Below are 20,323 nucleotides of genomic sequence, written 5' to 3'. Positions count from 1 at the left end.
CCCGCTGGCGCTGGCCCGAAAGCTCCGCCTCTAGATCCCGTCTGCCCCGCCCCTTGCACCTGTCGCGCTGCCCGGGCGCACGCCGCACACTCTATGGCCCCGCCCCGGGCGCGCGCCCGCCCGCCCCCCTCGCGCCACGTGCTCCTCGGAGGGCGGCGCACGGGGCGCGCGGAGAAGATGTTCTGGCTGCCTCTTCCGGCTGCGGGGCGAGTCGCCGTCCGACGTCTGGGCGTAAGGCGTCTCTGGGACCGGGGTCTCTCCGCAGCAGACATGACGAAGGTGAGAGCGGGCGGCTGACTCCAGGCCGCCGCGGGGACCCTGGCTGCGGGCGGCAGGACGGCCGGCGAGCCCTCGCGCGCTGTCCCCGACTTCCGCGCCTAGTTGGAAAGACCCGCTCCAAGGAGAAAGTTCTCGCAGTGCGGAGATCGGCCTTGGCGGCGGCGGGGACTCCGGGGCGGCCGGTGTCCCTCCGGCTGCCTTCGGGGTGGCTGTCTTCCTTTTCCCCTTGGAAGCGCTCCGTTCCGAAGCCTGGGCAGAAGGGTGGTGGCCGCGCCGGGGGCTTGGTTTCATTCATTTAGCGAGCTCTTACCCACCGTTTTGTTTAGTTCTTGCCGTTTCCCAGGAAAGGGTGGTGCACAGTCATCCCGGGCGTCCTCTGGGGTCCCGCAGCCCTCCCTGGCCCGGGCTCCTCCATGCCGCGACCCCCTCCGGGAAGCTGTGGGGCCGGGCCGCCCAAGAAAGTTGCCCGAAAGCGTTTCCAGAGAAAGGCTGAGGAAGGGCGCTCTGGGGAAAAGGGCTTTGCGGAATTGCATCATCTCGTGAAATGAAGGGTGCGTTCCCCAGGAAAAGCCTTCTTCGGCGGTCGTGGGCCCCGAGGAAGGACGAGGACGCTATTCAGACCCGAAAGCTGTAGAAAGGGTGGTGGCTGAAGGGAGGAGCCCAGATTGAGTTTTCGGAAGGATTTTACTTATTTATTTATTTACTTATTTGGTCCGCTGAGGATGCCTTAAGGCAAGAACAGGATCTGGAGATGGACCCACAGAATTCTGAGCCTGACTGCTTTGCTTAAGCAGGCACTTAAACAGCTGAGCTAATGGGCAGTCCCCCCCCCCCCTTTGAGTTTTGCAGCAGGACCACGGAGAAGAATGTTCTAGATGAGGCTGGAAATCCATCCCTGCGAGTGTCACAGAGGGACCACACAGACACCTATCCAGTGCTCCTCGCAGCACTGTGCCTCGCTCCTCCTAGGTGACAGTGCCCTGTCCTCTCAGTTCCTAACTGGATCCCATGGACTCCCTGGAGGAGGAGGAGGAAGCTGGTAGTTAAGGAGTCCAGATGGAAGGAAAGGGCACTGGTTATTCTAATAACTTGTGTGTTTGTGTGGAAAGAACCAAGGACTGAGGGAAGCTATCTGGATTGCCTCAGTTTTACCCCCTCCTGCTGATGTGACACTGGGTATCAGCTGCCTTATCAAGAGGGAAAAGGACTGCACATTCTTTGCATGTTAGTGGCCCTAAGGCAAGATTCCCTATAAAAAGAAACAGCAAGCTTGTTTCCTGGGGCTTTGTTCCTTATTTCAGAGGCTTGAGGCCTGTGAAGGCCAGGAAGGGGTTAGAACAAGAGGTCCGGGTGAGCAAGCCTCTAAGTGTGTGGTGGTATGCTAAATTGCACACTTGTTATCTTTAACCCAGAAGGTTGCCAGACACCAGTTAAGAATTCTCGAATCTGAGAATCTGAAATCTGAAATGCTCCAAAATCCAAAAAGTTTTAGCGCCAATATGATACCTCAAGTGGAAAATTTCTGCACTCAACCTTATTGCTGTCAAAACACAAAAAAGTATTTGAAATGTTGTACAGTACCTCTGAACTATGTGTCTATGAAGCATAAATGAATTTTATGTTTATAGTTGGGTCTTATTCCCAAGATAACTCAAATATAAAAACCTGAAAAACACTTCAGCTCCCAAGCATGTTAGAGAAGGGGTACCCAATGTGCAGTGCCAGCCTGCAAATGTCATCTTCACTGGGATGGTGTTCTAGAATGTCAGGGATTTCCATTTGAGGGCTTTAAGGCCAGGAGGGGTATTGAGGGGGAACCTTCTACCCTCCGAGGTTGTAAGGCTGGGTCTAAGAATTAAGCTGACACAAGATAAATGTACATGTGCTAGAAGTCTGCAAAGGGAAAATGAAGACCTGCAAAGGCTGTTCAGACCAAAAAGTTATATACCTTTTCTTGATGATACTGGGGATTGAGCCCAGCACCCTTGCACTGAGCCAAGTACTTAAGACCCAGTTTTTAAACATTTCTTATTTTGAGACAGGGTTTCAGGCTGGGCTCCAACTTACAGATCTTCCTGTCTCTGTGTCTGGAAGTTCTGGGATCACAGGTGTGCATAAGTATGCCCCCAGCTGCTTATATGCTTTTAAAGGAAGAAGAATAAGTGTGTGGGGGTGTGACAGTACAAAGGGTTGCCTCCTTGGTGAGATGGAGGTGTGGGGCAGGGAATGGGGGGCTGGGCCAGTGGAAATAAGGCTTATTTCAGCAGGTTTGTTTGTGCAGGATCATTTGGCATCAGCTCCCAGTCTCTGGTGATAAGAACAGCCCACTCCTCTTAGTACAGGGAGGGCCTCTTTCTCATGAGAACGAAGTTTTATGCCCTGCTTTCAGGTAGAAAGGTGGATGTCTGAGAACGCTACCTGCATCTACTGCCTCTGATTATTCTGATCTGAGTACCAACAGCTCAGAATAAGGCATACACCAGAATGGCATATTTGGGGGTTGGATGTTCTGAAGTTACTGAAGGTCTAACTTGGTGACAAACTGATTTGTTTTCTTAAACCCTTTCTGTTCTGCGTGAAAGTGAGCTTTTTCTTGGGGGTGGCCACGAAAACTCAAGACAGGCTGTGGGATAGGTGGGGATGGTCTTGCTTTGCCAGGAATTTGCATCACTGTGGCCGGATGCATACCTAGTTGGCTGGCAGGTGGCGGCTGCGGCTAGTTGTGCTTTATTCTTCAGTCCTTGGGAAAGACATGGTTGAACTTTTTATTCCTTCTAGATGTGAGAACTGTTGAGCCCCTCTAAGGGCCTACCTGACTATATCTGTCTTTCTTGCTTGTTCTCAGGGCCTTGTTCTAGGAGTCTATTCCAGAGACAAAGAAAATGAAGTGCCACCGTTTACAAGTGCAGGAGAGAATTTCAATAAATTGGTGGATGGAAAGCTGAGAGATGTTTTGAACATGTAAGTGTTCCTAGGGGTTTCAATTCTTAAAGCCACCAAATCTAAAAAGGATATTTTTTATGCTTTATTGTCATTAGATGAAATTCATGGAAATGCTTTGGCCAGAAACTTGATAGTGAAAGTGAAAGGAGTCTCTGGAAGACTCTGCAGGGCTTCGTGTGTCAGTATGGGCAGACCTGCACTTCTGGGAAGTCATACAGTTTCCCACTCATTCACAGACTATTATGAAAGACTGACCCACAGGCATCTGGAAAGTACCAGCCTTCTTCAGCCTGCCCCCTTCCCTGCCTGCCTTCCACCAGCCTGTGTCCTTTAACCGAATAGTTTAAAAACAGCCTAAGCACCTAGCTAGAAGTTGAGGTTTTCTCAGATATTAAAGTACAAGGAGCTCGCCTGAGGCTGTAATAAAAATGCAGATTCTGATTCAATAAGATTGAGAAGGGCCTGAGATTCAGACCACTCTTGGGTTAGCTGGGGTCTAAAAGATTGCAGGAAACACTGATGCTGTAAGCCACAATTGACAGAAAGAGAAATGTCAAAGCATGATCCACTGTCACAAGTGTTAGGTGGCAGGTAACCTGTCAAAATCTACTACACGCAGTCCGAGAATTACGGTAATTGTCTAGCGAGTGGCCTTCAGAACTAGCTGGCCTTCAGAACTAGCGTTTCTCCTCAATTACAAGTCCTTTACCTGCAGATCTTTCGCAAGTGCCTTATGTTATTAATCCAAAAGTTCACCTGCAAGAGTGCAGAACGCCCTGAGCTTCTGCCAGATGCCTGTGGGCCGTAGCTGCCGAGCATCTGTGCTTCAGCCTTCTGGCTGTAGTGGAGCATCCCTTTGGCCTGGAAATTGCCCCACCTCTGTCGGCATGTATGCCCCCTCCCCCAGCGACCTAAGCACACACTGCAGTCTTGTCAGTGTCTGGATCTGTGGTCTAGGCTGACCTTCAACTTGTGATCCTCCCGCCTCAGCCTCCAAAGTGCTGGGATTATAGGCATGAGCCACCATGTCCAGCTGGTGTTTTGTCTGTTGGTAGGAAAATGTAAGATTCTTTGAGTTCAGCAATGATCTGATGCTCAAATCCTGTGTGGCTGCACCCTGCCTCGCCACTTGCTCTCCATTTGGTTTCCAGTCTTGTCTGAGGGCAGAGGGTGTGGCTCAGTGATAGAGTGCTCGCCTGGCAAGGCCCCGGGTTCAATTCCTTGGGCCACAAGAAACAAAGCCCTGGGAGATTTACTAAATGCTTTAATAGTTTTTGAGCTAGAAATAGAGGTCCTACACCTAAGAAGTCTAGCCTGAGAGCATCCTGTAAAAGCACAGATCATTCACAGAAGCAGAATATAGTGATAATACTGAAGGGATGTATATATCAGCTGTCAAGCAAACGGGATGAACTGTAATTTCTAAAACACTCATTTCCTTTTGTTTTAGATCTGGACCACCTCTGAAGGCCGGCAAAACCCGAACCTTTTATGGTCTGCATCAGGTAGGAGATAAGGTCGTGTTCATGGGTGAGCACCTCCTGGGTGCCTGCACTGTGGCCACTCAGTCACAGTACTGGAGATTTGGTATTGGATCAGAGAGCTTCATTGCAGAAGTAACAGAAGATAGACACTGCCTGTCTTGTAGTCCTCTGTCACATAGCCACATGGTTGGCCGTGTGGCAGTCTTAGACAACATTTGTTGCCTGATTCTCAGCACACTGCCTTCCAGAGATGTTATAAAATTTTACCAAGACACAGGCTTCCTGGAGCTCAGTGGTCCCTCGTGGTGTGGACCTTCTTGGCTGGAAATGATGACTAAGGAAGCTCAGTGGCTAATGCAGTGCATTTGCGGAACAGGACTTTCCCAGCGTGGTGGTGGTCGGCCTCGGCAAGAGGGCAGCTGGGGTGGACGAGCAGGAGAGCTGGCACGAAGGCAAAGAAAACATCAGAGCCGCCATCGCAGGTGACGCCTCGCCTTTCATGTTGACGAAGGTTCTGAGGGCCCCGCTTTAGGAAGCTGTCTCTTCCCCTTCACCCATTTCCCACCACTCTGTACCGCGCTCATACAGACATAACTCTGCAAAGCGCATTCAGCGCTCCTCACTTATGCCTGAGCTTGTAGGAGGTAGGAAGAACTTGGGGAATTTTTGCTTTTAATATTGCTGTATGTTTTGTTGGGAGGTTTCACTACCTTTTTTCACTTTACAACATTAACCTTCGAGCTTTTTAACCTTTTTGGAATGCAACCTTGGCTTTGCCCTACTTTTTAAATAACATGGAGTCATCATATTTATACATTACAGAAAGTGGGAACAGAGTGTGAGGTACTTGTCCCTCACTAGTAGAGGGTGTGTGCCTGTCCCCCTTGGTTGCATGGGTGGCCTGAAAGAGTTGCAACACATTGAGCTGATAGCAGGAGCCTGTCACACAAAGGCTGTGGCCAGAAAGTACTTTGAAAACTTTATGAAGCAGCAGAGTTGGCATGGTTAATCCTTGGCCCTGTACATATCATAAATGCTTGTTTATTTTGCTTGCAGAGTTTATACTAAGTGCTTACCTCATAGCTTTTACTTGAGAGTTCTTGCTGATCTGATCTTAATAAAATGTTGTATTAATGATGGGCTAATTTCGGCATCATCATTTCTCTGTCCCTTTTGATCTTTGGAATGCTTCGTGCTTGGAAGGCTTTATCAAGAAGCCCTAGAGTTCTGGAAGTGATGCTAGCACAGCTGCCTGTTCCTGCCACCTCCTGCTCTGTAGGAAGCTGTGCTGGCTTTAGTGAGTGGGAATGGAGGTTCAGAACAGCAGGGCTCTGGGCTGAGACTGGAACCTCAATCCTCCTTCTTCTGCACATCGCACCAAGCTCCTGCCTTCTCTTTCCAGCTGCCTTTGACTGACTCCTAGTTTTTGGTTCCTCTGTCCTTCCCTAGCGGGGTGCAGGCAGGTCCAGGACCTAGAGCTGTCTTCTGTGGAGGTAGATTCCTGTGGAGATGCTCAGGCTGCCGCGGAAGGTGCCATACTTGGTCTCTATGAATACGATGACCTAAAGAAGAGAAAGAAGATGGGTGTGTCGGCGAAGCTTTATGGAAGGTGATGGAGGAACCCACGATGAGGATGGCATTCCCTGCCATTCTGATGCTGTGGCCTTGAACATAGCTGCCTGCTTCGCAGTGTTGGGCCTGTGTGTAACCTTCACCCTTTAGTGCTGTGGTAGCTGACCCCATGCGCTGCTTCTACGCCTGGCTCTTGTCTTGTGTGTGCTTTCTCTTGACTCCATAGACCCCCCCCATACGTGCTTGTTCTGGGAAGCCAAAACCGTGCTGGCTCTTACTGAGAAGAAGGGACGACAGGGCAGGTGTAGCCCAGCCAGTTTCAGTTCAGTTTTCATGTAGTCGCCATGTGCTGGCGTGTGAATGCCAACTGCCCGGTTGAGGGGTGTGGTCTATTCACCTCGAGGTCTGATGGGGGAGGCTTTCAGCAGGTCAATGGGCAGCTGTTACCTTCTAGTCCTCTTCAGGTTAGGGAGGTGAGATCCCTGCTGCTAGAAACACGACAGTACGAGACTCCAATGTGGGGACTTGTGAGGGCAGCGGTGGCCCTTGGCACAGCCTGGATTGGCAGCAATAAGGGAGTAGTTGGGCCTGAGCCTTTAGACTCTGGCTGTGCCACTCCCGTCCACCTCTGCTAAGTGACCAGAATGTGCAGAGCCACACTACCGATATCATAGAGTTTTTATGATGATCCAAAGCTAAACCATGGGGAGTGTGTGGCCCCTTCTAATCCCTCTGTGCCCTCAGCTGTTATTGCATGCATCTCCAGGCCACCTAGGGTAACCCCTGTTGTAAAGAGAAAGCCAGCACCACAGAACGCATCCCCCATGCATTCCTCACCATCCAGGCTTTGGGATTCAGGCCTGAGCCAGGCAGAAGGCAGCAAAGCTTCAGTGCCACATCCACAGGGTTGCCATTTGCTCGCCTTCCAGTGAGCCCCACCGAGGGCTGCATGGTGCCTGTTGTGAACAAAGCAGCCCGGGGGGGGGGGGGGGGTGCCCTCCTAGCTTTGGTGTAGTTTATTCTTTAGAGACCTGTGAATCCGCCCACTTTCTGTGTGAGGGAGGATTCTGAAGGGAACTGCCTGGTGCTCTCTTTGGCCTTTAGTGGCTCCTGTTTCAGGCTGCTTGTACCCTGTTGCCTGTCCTTGGCTCACATCATGGAGAGTGTACCTATGGTCTGTGTGTCATTCTTCATTTGTCGTCTTCCTCTTGTAAAATAAGGGCCCCTTGCTGCACAATGGCTATTGTCCTTGAGAAGTTGTTTGGCAATGACTGTGCCTCCTTCCACAGCGGGGATCAGGAGGCCTGGCAGAAAGGGGTCCTCTTTGCTTCAGGACAGAACTTGGCGCGCCAGCTGATGGAGACCCCAGCCAATGAGATGACCCCAACCAGATTTGCTGAAATTATTGAGAAGAACCTCAGAAATGCTAGTAGTAAAACAGAGGTCCACATCAGGTAATTCAGGATTGTGTCACATTCATAGGAGGTTACTGCTGAAAAGGATCTGAAGTCCAACTTCCTGTTTCTATTCAGAGGAGTAACTTGAGATCAGAGCGGTGAGGTGGCCAACCTGCAGCCACACAAATGGGCATATCATGACTTCCCCCTACAAAGTGTGTGCGAATGCTTTGCATCAGCTTGATTGAGACTTATCAGTGCCTTATAATTCACCCATATTTTGTGTGGTTCAGTGTTGATAGTGTATTTACAGAGTTGTGTAACTGACCGTTTTAGGAACATTTTCATCATTCCAGAAGAAACCTTATATTTCTTAGAAGTCACTCCCCATTTTCTTTTTATTTATTTGTGTGTGTGTGTGTGTGTGTGTGTGTGTGTGTGTGTGGGGCCAGCTCAGCCCACCAGGGGGCGGGGCTGGCTGGCATGTGGTGTTGGGGGATTGAACCGCGGTCCTTGTGCTTTGCCAAGCCTGTTCCAAATAGGTGCTTTAGACCACTGAACCATCTCACCAGCCCCCACTCCCCATTTTTGCATCCTCACAGAAGTGAGAGTCTCACAGGAAGAACCAGCCAGTACATGGGTGTAGGGCGGGTACCCCAGGAAGAGAGGGGTGAGGAGACCGAAAGGATAAGGAGCCTGTGCAGGTGGCCTTAGCTGTGAAGACAGGAGTTTCAGGTGCGAGGGCAGGTGTGTAGCGGCCCCTAGGGAAACTGTACGGCTTGTGGCTGAGCCGGACAAAGAGGAATTCAGTCAGAGGCCAGGCAGGATGTGCGGGTTGGTGTCCAGCTGAGACAGGGCTTCACCACGCCCTGCCCAGTGTCGGTAGGTCTGCACTGATGAAGCACACAGCTCTTCCAGAAAGGCAGAACTTAAAACATCAGGTACTCAGTTTGATTAAAAATGCTTGTGTAGTATAGCCCTGTTTCTTTTTTCTCTTCTTTTTTTGTGGAACTGGGGATTGAACTCAGGCCCTTGCGCTTACCAGGGAAGCACTTATTCCACTGACCCATCTCCCTGGCCCCAGCCCTGTTTCTTTTTGAAGTGAGTTTCCAGTGTTCCTGTTCTTTTACCTCTAAAGTGCGGTGGCAGTTCTGATGTAGCAGTAGTTCTAAGGTGTGGGTGGGCAACTGCAGGAGTGTTCTTTGGGTTGGAGGCTGCTTGTCTATCTGTAGGAGAAATCTGGCTCCGTACCCCTTGGGCCCTTAGCCAAGAGAGAATAGCATCCTATGCATTTGCTAGTTCCGTCAATGACTCTTTGTAGTCCGTTACCTCACTGAGGTATTATGTAAGAACTAGTTTTCCCACATTTCAAGTTGCAAAGGGAACTGTGAAGAATAGTGTGACGGTGTTGAAAAGATAGGATTCTGGCAATTCTAGAAAATGCCAAGAAGAGGGATACTTTAGTCTGTGTAGTATGTCATTGCTGGGTTTGGTGATTGGTTCACTTAGTGGTTGGTTGGTTGGCTGCTTGGTTTGTTTTAGAAATACCAAAAAAAATAATGAATGCCTTAACTAGCTGTAAGCATCCTTTGTGGTCTCAGAGCCTTGTTAATTTCATCTTTCACACTTTGGAAATACTCAATAGGCTGATACAAGGCTTATATTCAGTAACTGCAGTATTACCCTGCACTGCGTGAGTCACCGGGTGTAAGTTCTCTCTTAATGGAACAGCCCTTGACTTCATCTGCCAGCTGCAAAAACAAGTTTGGAATCACTTAAGTGATTCGCTTAAGAATATACAGAGATGATGATAGGATGGCATAATTGAAGCCTTTAATGTATTGTATCCTCTTAAGTATTTTTTTCCTTTTATGCTGTTGAGCTTTCTCTAAGTCACTCTAAAGTAAAGATAACAATGTATTTGCTTTTTCGCCCTCTGCCCTACAGACCCAAGTGTTGGATCGAGGAACAGGAGATGGGCTCATTCCTGAGTGTAGCCAAAGGGTCCGATGAGCCTCCAGTTTTCCTGGAAATCCACTACAGAGGCAGCCCCAATGCAAGCGAAGCGCCCCTTGTGTTTGTTGGGAAGGGAATTACCTTTGACAGGTACTTCTTGGGGGTGTCTGTGCTTTTACATTTTGATGATTGCTTTTTGTGTGGTTGTATTATTTGGTACATGGTTTAGTTCAAAGTATGGTATTTGGTCAAATGTTATATATTCTTTAAGTGTAGAAAGCTATCACTTATGAAGTGTTTAAATATATCAGAAACTCAGCGGTATTTTACATGTATTAGTCTTAATCTTACCCTATGATATAGGTGTGGTAGCCATTCTTCTGGAAGAGAAACCTTGACTTAGAACTATTAAATCCTTTATTCAGGAACAATAATTAAGGAATAGAATCAGAAGTTAGTATCAGATCTGTTTTTCTTATTTTCTTGGTACCAGGAATCGAACTCAGGACCTCATACTTGCCAGGCAGACACTGTGCCACATCCCCAGCCCAAGTCTATTTTCAAAATACTGCAGAATTTTCCTATCATGTACTTTGAGTCTCTTTTATGACTATTGAAGTTTCTCTGTGCAGAGAGCAGCTGTGCAGCTACTTGCCTGTGCAGTCTGCTTTGGAGGTCTCACGTCATTTTTCTTTAGCTAAGCAGCCTAATGCTCATTGATCTTATTAAATCATAAATAGTTCTCAAAAGTGGAAACCATCCCTGTTATTTCAGCCAATGAGATTTTGCGCTGGAAAAGCTAGCGCAAGTCAGTATTCCCTTGGGAAGTATTTACCTCTGACCGAGCTTCACAGAGGCTGGTGAGTGTGAGGTGTCAGGTGCGCTAGTTGGTCAGAAACCTGGGTTAGATAAGGCAGAGGGGAGTTGGGTTGGGTTGGGTTGGGTTGGTTAAGCACAGAACTCTTGAGTACACAATATAGTGTTTTCTGAATTTCTTTATGAAGGAATTCTGATTGTTGGGTGTCATGTTCCAGGGAAACTACTTTGGAGAGTATTGCTAAGGAACTTATAGTGTGTGTTCATTTATTTCCCCAGTACATTTTTTCACCCATTCAGGAACTCCAGCTGAAATGGGAATATTCTGTCTGTCTGTCTGTCTGTCTGTGTGTGTGTCTCTCTCTCTTTTCTTTCTTTTTGGTACTACAGGTTTAACCAAAGTCTCGCACAAACTCAACATGATTGTGCCAGTCAGCTGCGCATCCCCTTGCCCCTCCTGCTCCCTTCGCCCCGTGAGGTTGGCCTAGATTTCTCAGACAAGGAGTATATTTCTTACTTTGAGCCAGTGATAGTCTTTAACTCTAGGCATATTTGCCACCCATCAAATTACGAAGTTTTTCGGAGGGAAATGAAAATTAGAACCCCTTTTCTTTCTTAAAAGCACTGGATAGTGAACCCAGGGCCTCACATAGGCTAGGCGAGTGCTCTAGCACTGAGCTATATGCCTAACAGAGGACTTGATTTCTAAGGCAGATGACCTGAGAACAAGGAAAAGGAACCTGTCCAAAGAATCCCGCAGGCAGATCTCAGAAGCCCAAGCCCTGATTGTGTGTTCGCTCGTGAAGCAGCTTGCTTCTGGGCACCTACAAATGGGAAGCAAAAAGGCTACTAATTAGAAGGCTATATGAGGGAAGTGGTGTGGTTTCTTTGGCAACTGCTAGTTAAAACCTCTCTTGACTCATGTTTCAGTGCTGTCTTTGTGGCTTTGTGTGCTCTTTATGCCAGTATTTTGCCATCACCTGTAAGCCCTGTAGAAGGAAGTGTTACCCCTCTGTCCTTCAGGTTTGGAAAGAATGTTCCCAGGCTTATATGAGCTTGTCTGACTTCCATAACAACTCATGACCTTCAGGTTCGAAGAGTAGATCATTTCTTAAAATTCACTGAAAAGCGTGTCAGGTATCAAGATTTAGTAAGATGAAGAGAGGTGGAATTTGTGCCGCATGAATTTATCATGTGACAATATTTCCAGGGCACTGCTTACATTTCATTCAAATGGAAATATATTGAGCATTCTATATTTCTGGAGTTACTTTCTATGTTTTGTAGAGACTACCACATTGAAAGAGCTCAGATACTAAATTTAGAATTTGACTTTCTCTGGCAGGTTGTGGTATTTAACCCTTGGTTGTGTGTTCCTTTTTAAGAAAATGACTGTGGCCTTCCTCTTGGGTCTTAAGTGTTGCATACCATTTTCTTCCCCGCAGCGGCGGCATCTCCATCAAGGCCTCCGCAAACATGGACCTCATGAGGGCTGACATGGGGGGAGCCGCAACCATCTGCTCAGCCATTGTGTCTGCTGCGAAGCTCAATCTGCCCATTAACATCATAGGTAAGGGGGGCCAGGGTTTGCATCTCATAGAGCTGCTGGGACCCAGTCAGAGGGTAGAACTGAGACACAATCAGTTTCCTCTCTGTCTGAAAAGATCATGAGAAACATGGTTTTAAAATAATGTGTCATCACACAGAAGCTGTTTAGATAAGTGTTTTGTGTCTGAGTTGACTGAGTTAAATACGTTTTGCGACCAGCAGTCTGTAGCTGAAATTGATTTCTTTTACTTCTGCAAAAAGGAGTTAGCAGTCAGGGCATTCAAGTCAAGTTTGTGGTTTACTCCAGTGAAAAATGCATAGTTGTCAAGAGAAGAGCACCGCTGGCTCATTTGCTGATTGGCCCATAGGACTGGGACCAATTAGATGCCTGGTACGCACGCTGCCTGAGACAGGAAGCGGGAGGGAGAAGAGAGCGGTTATGCAGTGCGTCCACTGCACGGGGAAGCAGGGCTGGAATCGAAGTCTGTCTGACTGGTGCTCCTCCCCACTGTCTCAGTCCAGTTTTTTTGATAGGTTTTATTTTATCATTGTCATTTTTTTGTGAGCTATTTGAAAGCACTATAACTTGTAGAAGTCATGACATGTCACGCTGAATATTTTAGCATGCCTCCTAGGAAGAGGGACATTTGGTGTAATGACAGTGTCATAACCTTTTCCTAAGATTAATATGATTACCTAACCTGAATTTCCCAGTTGCCTAAAAAAAGTTCCATTATGATTATATTTAGTTTTTAATCAAGGAGCCAGTCAGGGATCTCATATTGTATTGCTTGCCATTTGCCTTTAGTTTTTCTTAGTCCTTGGTCCTATTCTTTTTTTTTACTCCCTAAAACGTTGGTTTTGGAGGATCCAGGCTAGTCTCATGATACTCTACAATTTGCACTTGTTCATTCTCAATTAAAATTGTTAGACACACTGATAAGAATGCTACAAGGTGGTGTTTCCTGCTGCTGTTCCACGTAGCTCAGCTGTGTCACTGATGATGCTGAATTTTGTCACTTAAGGTGACGCCTTTATGTCTGGTAAGCTTCTGATAGCTCACTGGTGGCCCATGTTTGGACCCACTGTGTCCTGTGTTCCTTTTTCTATTCTTTCCAATAGGTTTGGCCCCTCTTCAGAAGCCCAAGCCCTGATTGTGTGTTCGCTCGTGAAGCAGCTTGCTTCTGGGCACCTACAAATGGGAAGCAAAAAGGCTACTAATTAGAAGGCTATATGAGGGAAGTGGTGTGGTTTCTTTGGCAACTGCTAGTTAAAACCTCTCTTGACTCATGTTTCAGTGCTGTCTTTGTGGCTTTGTGTGCTCTTTATGCCAGTATTTTGCCATCACCTGTAAGCCCTGTAGAAGGAAGTGTTACCCCTCTGTCCTTCAGGTTTGGAAAGAATGTTCCCAGGCTTATATGAGCTTGTCTGACTTCCATAACAACTCATGACCTTCAGGTTCGAAGAGTAGATCATTTCTTAAAATTCACTGAAAAGCGTGTCAGGTATCAAGATTTAGTAAGATGAAGAGAGGTGGAATTTGTGCCGCATGAATTTATCATGTGACAATATTTCCAGGGCACTGCTTACATTTCATTCAAATGGAAATATATTGAGCATTCTATATTTCTGGAGTTACTTTCTATGTTTTGTAGAGACTACCACATTGAAAGAGCTCAGATACTAAATTTAGAATTTGACTTTCTCTGGCAGGTTGTGGTATTTAACCCTTGGTTGTGTGTTCCTTTTTAAGAAAATGACTGTGGCCTTCCTCTTGGGTCTTAAGTGTTGCATACCATTTTCTTCCCCGCAGCGGCGGCATCTCCATCAAGGCCTCCGCAAACATGGACCTCATGAGGGCTGACATGGGGGGAGCCGCAACCATCTGCTCAGCCATTGTGTCTGCTGCGAAGCTCAATCTGCCCATTAACATCATAGGTTTGGCCCCTCTCTGTGAAAATATGCCCAGTGGCAAAGCCAACAAGCCTGGAGATGTGGTCAGAGCCCGGAATGGGAAGACCATCCAGGTGGATAACACGGATGCCGAGGGCCGGCTCATCCTGGCCGATGCCCTGTGTTACGCACACACCTTTAATCCAAAGCTCATCATCAATGCTGCCACCTTAACAGGTTAGACCGCCTGTGCTCCTTCTTTGTTCAGAGGAAATCGCGTTTGCTCAGGGCAGAGCTCATATCACACTTAGAGCATTATTTTGTGGCTGAAATCAGGCTTACCCTATTTGCATGCAAAGATCTTTCTCCAGAAAGAACTGTCCTACAGTTGCACAGTGTTGGCAATATTGGGTGTTTTGAAGTATTCCAATTGTAACTTCTAACCAGTATGCAAACAGAGTGACATTGGGACTAGCTGTGGTATTAGGAGGCGAGGCACTGAGGAGTTGGGGGTGACATCAGAAGTAGCTGGGGTATTGGTAGTAGAGCATATGCTTGTCTTTGAAAGTCCTGAGTTCAGTCTCCAGCACAAAAAAAAATCAACACCTCTGGGTTATGCATCCAGCTGCCTGGGAGAGGAGACAGTGAGAGAGGAGGACCAGCCTGAGCAGCTCAGCAAGACTGTCTCAAAATAAAGTCTAGTTAAAGGGTTTGAGATGTAGCTCAGTGGGGGACCACTCCTGTCCTATGAGACCCTGGATCTGAAGCCTTATACTACACACGCACACACACGCACGCACGCACACGTACGTTAGGTTTACCATGTGATAAGAGGCCTGAAAGATTAACAATAAATCTTAAAACCAGTAGCTTTTTAAAAAATGGAAATGTATCTCGGGTCTACCGACTTTTCTGAAGATTTCACACTTATTGTTGTAAAGAAATAACATTTGAGGGGTAGCAAGATCATGGTTTAACAGACACGGGGCAGTACAGCATGTCAAGTAAAGCAGTCCCAGCTCACAGCACAGCTCGGTTCCGAGTGCCACCCACGAGTCAGCCTGCCCCGAGCAGGTACTCCGTGTTCCTCACAGACCTGTGCAGGCTGGACGGTGCTTTTGAGAAGTCGCACTGTCCTGCTGCACGATAGACTCTCTGAAGGCCGGCTTGGTAGAGCAGTGACAGACTCCCGAGGGCTCCAGACATTCTCGTGTGCATAGAAACCTCAGTTTAAAACTTAGCCTGCCTCTAAAAGCCTCTGGCTTTGGACTAGATTTTTGGTATCTCATCTGCAAAAGAGGTACAGTAGCACCTTGATGATAGGAGGCACTTCTGGGAAGACTGATGAGATGACACGGCTTGAGGTACCTGGTCCAGGCAAATCACAGGCTCTGAGCTGAGGTCACTGTCCTTTAAAAGGCAGGCCTGTGCTCAGACTGTAGAAGCAGTGGCCTGGCTGGGGGTGGCTCTTCAGTCCCAGGGCCTCTCTCCATTTTCTGAATGAGTGGTTGTGATACAGGATGAATGGGGTGGTGCCACCCCCACCTTCTGTGAGCCTTTGCTGGGCAGTTCTGATAGCACTGATCGCTTAGCACCGCAGACAGAGCTCCACGTGGGCCTTGTACTTGGAAACGGAAAGTATCCTTCCGCTATGGGTAATTTCAAAATTGGTGGTAGTAATAGTCCAGGAATTACAGAAATTAAATTATTTTGAAATGAATATAATCATCTTTAGAGCCATGTTCCCAATTACCACGTTAAATATTTGTCAGTTTCTGTTCTTTCAAGTGGAGCTGTTTTGAAGCTGGGCATGAAGGTGCATACCCGTGGTCCCAGTTCTCTGGGAGACTGAGGCAGGAGCATTTCAAGTTTGAGCCTGACGTGGACAATTTAGTGAGACCCTGTCTCAAAATAAAAAATACAATACAGAGGCTGGGGATGTATCTCAGCGTGAAGGCTCTGGGTTCAATCCTACACCTGCAAAAGAAAAACAACGAAAAAGGTATCATAGTTTTGTCTAAGATTGGTGTGCATCTGGTCTCAAGAAATTTTAAAACTTGTGGAAAACTTTATGGAACTGCCAGATGTGTTTTGAGGACAAATCGGTATGTGTATAAAAAAATCGAGTAAGTTGGAGAAGAAGGGGCCACCGACTAGCGTGACCGTGACCTCCTCGCCTGAGAGCTGGGGAAGGGCAGACACCAAGCAGCCTCTGCTGCTGTAGCGCCCGGCACACTGTGCGTGCTAAATAAACCTCTTGCTGGAGACTGAGCACACAGAGCGGCCTGTGGTCCCATGGAGAGGGTGACAGGACCGGAGAGCCACACCAGCAGGTGACAAGCGCAGGAAGCAAAGTTAAAATGAGCCCCGTGTAGGCTAGGGGCTTAGCTGGGTCAGGGCTGGTGGACTTCCCCTGAGACAGGGCACCTGAGCGTGGAGTCCGGGGGTGGGGGGAGCAGAGGCCACGTGGGGACGTGAGGCTGGGGTTGGGCCCCCGATGCATGAGCCCAGGCTGTGGCAGGCAGCACTCAGCGTTTGTCTTGAGCCGAGTGCTTGGTACGATAGTAAAGAATGCTAAGCCTTGGGGAACGGAGGGCACATTGGCACCATGAAGAGGTCACCTGCTTGGCAGGCAGCATGGAGAACAGGCTGGAGAGGGACCCAGTGAGCTGTGCTGTGGCTGTTAGATTTTATGGATGTAGAAATGGATGTTTTAAGGATGAGTGCCACACGGATGCGATTGGCCTCAAACTCACCTGATGGGTGCAGGATTACAGATGAAAGTTCACCTCCAGGTGGTAATTGCTCTTGGTGAGGAGTGCACACTTGCATGGCTACCTTTATATTCTCTTTGCTTTTGTGCACACTTGAAATTTTCCACAGTAGGTTTTTTTTCTAAATAAAAGTATTGTAGTAGTCCAGGTGGTGGGTGACAGGAGCAGCAGTAGCAGAGAGGTACACAGGTGTGAGTGATCGTTGAGGGCAGTCGAGAAGACTGAAGGAATAAATGACAGAAGGACTAGACCGACCACGGGCTTGAACTGGGGGTTTTGTATGGGGCACGACTTGCAAACGGTGATTTGTTTTAGTCAGTAATTTAGAATTCCTCGTATAACTAATGTAACTTATATAACTAATTAGGGTAGCTGTCATTTCATGGGCAAAATGTGCAGTGCAACACTCTGATGGCACAGAGCTGCCTGACACTGGAGAAGCACTGCCGCCTCCCCCGCGAAGGAGTCGTTTACATCCCTGGTGCGATGTGAGATGAGATTAGCCGGACTTAGTGCCGCAGTCCCAGATGGATCTAAGCTCGGTGTACCCAGGACTGTTCACGTGCCAGCATAGGGGACTTACAGCCACTGTGAACCCTAACTGCAAAGAAATGTGAGGATGTGGGAAATTTTCTGTGGTCAAATGAAGTCTACCCAGCAGGACATAGAGTATTCTTTCTGAGTTTCTTTTCCTTAGGGGAGATGCTGAGTTGTTTCATGCCGATCCACAGATAGGAATTAAGGATGACCTGGACAGACAGTGCTTTATGGGACCAGATGCTGCCTGGTGAAAACTCTGGAATTTCCCCAAGTACCTCTGCTGATAGCCCCTGAGCATCTCAATACTGTGGGGATTCGTGGTGTGACACCCCACATGGTGTCCCAGGGCTGAGGTAGCAAGGAGTGCCTTTTCCTTTCAGAGACTGCTTTCAGTGCTCCTGTGTGCCAGGTTCTAAGCCTGTGCTTAGCAACCAGACCTGTTCCCTGAGCCCCAGGGTTTATCAACAACAGAGGAGACGGGGGCTGCTGGGAGCTAATAGTAAGCTGCTGTGCTTGCCTTTTATTGAGGAGAACCTGGAATTGATGCTCATCCTCCAGTACTCCAGGGCCTTTGCAGGAGCGACACCCTGAGCGTTTTCCAAAGACTGAGACAGGGTCTGGGTTGCCAAGGCTGGGCTCAAACTTGCAGTCCTGCTTCAGCCTTCCAGAGTTTTGAGATTACAGATTGATACTACTGCTGGCTTTTGGAAGTCTGATTTTTAAATTTGATTTTTATTTAAGTGCTGACTTAAAGTCAGCCAATGGGACACATTTGTTAGAGAAAGAAACACAGAGGAAATAACTGATACAGGTATAATGGACTTTTTTGTTTTGCTTTACAAAGGTCTCAAAGTCTTAACTGCAAACACTGAGATGTGACTGTGGTGCCAAAAAATCAGAGACGCCTCCCTGCCAGTAGTAGGACTGTTTAAAAAGTATTAAAACATTTTCGAACATACATTTAAAGTAGAATAAATATTTAAAGCAAGAAAAGAGGAACACACACTTGAACACATACAGCCTTATTTTTTTCTTTGTATTTTTGTACAGGTCTACAGGTCTCACTACTTGTAGATCGGACTCTTGGTGATCCATCTGTATTCAGCCTCCCAAGAGCTGGGATCACAGGCGTGTGTCACCACGCCCAGCCAGTCGCTGTCTCAGCATGCCCTGGGGGCGGGGCCGGCATTCGGGGCATTGAGCCCCAGCCACTGCGTCCGCCTAGGCAGGTGCTTCAGTCTGCTGAAATATTTGGCTGGCCCACATACAGCATTCTTAATTATTTTTTAAAAAATGTTTGAAAGTCTAGAAGGGAGTTTGAAAAATAGGTAAAGAACCCTGCATGCTGTGCCAGCCCTGCCCCCAGGGCGTGCGGAGATGATGACTGAGACTGGGCCTGGTGGCCTGCACCTGAACTCCCAGCTCTTGGGAGGCTGGACATAGGCGGACCACTAGGCGTGCGATCTATGTAGTGAGACCCTGAACACCCTGTACTAAAATACAAAAAAAAAAGAAGAAAAGAAAAATAGGTAATGGTTATGCCTGGGGTCTGCCTGCTGATGAAATTGTGTCTTTTTCTGCATTTTGCTTAACAAAGGTAAATTCTGGTTTGAGAGATGTAAAAGGTACTGAGTAGGAGTGAAGACTGCCTTGCTTGTCTGTTTTTGACAGTGAGGGAGTGAGGAGGGTCAGGGGCTGCAGCCCGGGTCGGAGCCGCAGAGCAGCCCGCCTGGCACGGAGCCGCTGAAGCTGACTGAGCGTCTGTGTCTTGCAGGTGCTATGGATGTGGCCCTGGGGTCCGGTGCCACTGGGGTCTTTACCAATTCATCCTGGCTCTGGAACAAACTATTTGAGGTAGGAATAGTAAATACGAAGATGACGATGACGATTCAACTGTTGCGCTATGACAAATGATACACTTGCCTAGCTCTTGTGTTAAAGGGATTTTTTTGTGCTAGGGGTTTGAACTGAAAATGGATGATAACAGTAAATTCGATTCACTGGCTGTGAGGTTCTTACAGATGATCCTAAATTACTGGCATGATGCTACCTTCCTGTCCAGTAGCTTCAGAATAATGTGAAAATAACTTGAAAACAGCATGGCCATTGTTAAAAGAGTCCGCAAGGTAGAGATGGGGGTGAGGCCCTTCTGAACCGGAGGGCCTTTCTGATGGCTTTGGGTTGGTGAGTCAAGTCCAGTCCTCTATGTAGAGTCACCTGCTGATTGAGTGTGCAGACATAGGCTGCCCTCCGTGTCCTCTCAGCCAGGAGCCCTTTCCCCTCCCGCCAACCACCAGCCTCCTCCACACACGCTTTTGCTCAGTGCCATCGGCTTTCACCTGCCAGTGCTGTTAGCCTGTCCTAGCCAGTCACAAGGTGTGTAATGTGGTCACCTCTTGGTAGCACGCAGATCTGGGCTGCTGCCGTGATCTCTTCTGGTTGCTTTCTCTCACTGCTCTGCTTGCGTCTCCTTTGCTGGCTGTTTCTTTCGTCTGCCCTTTGGTGCTCAGCCCTTGCCCCATGCCTTCTCACGTTCCAGAGTCCTGGGAAGCTCACCTGTTCTGTGGCTTCTGCCGGTGCCCTTGCTAATGGCCCCATCTCTCCCGTGCTTCCTTTTGGAGGCCTGGCAGCTCATTCTTTCAGCAAAGTTAATGGAGCTTAAGATGGAGAACAAACAAAATGCTCCGAAGTATATTCATGAGGTTAAGGTTATCTTTCACCCTAGACGCCTTGCCCCTTTATATCTGTGTTCTCATTATTTGTGAAACCTGCCCTTGGCCTCTGCAGTATTCAAGTCACTTGTCTCCTAGGCTGGACCAGGAACCTTTCCCCTGGCCTCCCACAATAGTATTTTTTAATTTTTAATCTAAGATATATGTGCATAAGCATAATGAAATCATTCATCAGCAGCCTGTATTTTCCAGGAGATAGCCACTTTTGTCTGTTAGGTACTTGTGTTCTAAAGCAACAGCTTCTTCTTGACTTTTCACATTTGAGTCTTTATCTTTGATTTCTTTTTTTAAATCTTTTTTTTTTTTTTTTTTTATTTTAGTACAGGGTCTCACTGTGTCTTTCGGGCTTATAGATCCACCTGTGTTCAGCCTCCCAAGAGCTGGGATTA

General features: G+C 47.8%; 1 protein-coding gene across 2 annotated transcripts in view; it reads left to right on the top strand.

Moving 5' to 3' along the window:
• Positions 1–78: 78 nt before the first annotated feature.
• Positions 79–20,323, top strand: part of Lap3 (leucine aminopeptidase 3) — a 22,152-nt gene continuing 1,907 nt past the window's right edge. The window contains exons 1-10 of one of the 2 annotated variants that reach the window (XM_023699399.1): positions 79–279; positions 3,125–3,240; positions 4,673–4,727; positions 5,083–5,188; positions 6,156–6,315; positions 7,568–7,732; positions 9,623–9,781; positions 11,893–12,017; positions 13,934–14,125; positions 18,977–19,131. In XM_023699399.1, the coding sequence (XP_023555167.1) occupies positions 94–279; positions 3,125–3,240; positions 4,673–4,727; positions 5,083–5,188; positions 6,156–6,315; positions 7,568–7,732; positions 9,623–9,781; positions 11,893–12,017; positions 13,934–14,125; positions 18,977–19,116 (1,404 nt within the window). In that variant the 5' untranslated portion in view covers positions 79–93 and the 3' untranslated portion in view covers positions 19,117–19,131. Of the gene's footprint in view, positions 280–3,124; positions 3,241–4,672; positions 4,728–5,082; positions 5,189–6,155; positions 6,316–7,567; positions 7,733–9,622; positions 9,782–11,892; positions 12,018–13,808; positions 14,126–18,976; positions 19,132–20,323 lie in introns of those variants that run through there. The other variant, XM_004624659.2, reaches the window with a different exon arrangement.

This window comes from Octodon degus, unplaced genomic scaffold, assembly GCF_000260255.1.
Source record: "Octodon degus isolate 3935 unplaced genomic scaffold, OctDeg1.0 scaffold00006, whole genome shotgun sequence".
Lineage (NCBI taxonomy): Eukaryota > Metazoa > Chordata > Mammalia > Rodentia > Octodontidae > Octodon > Octodon degus.
Note: the sequence above shows the minus strand (reverse complement) of the source record. Positions and strands in the feature narration are given on the sequence as shown.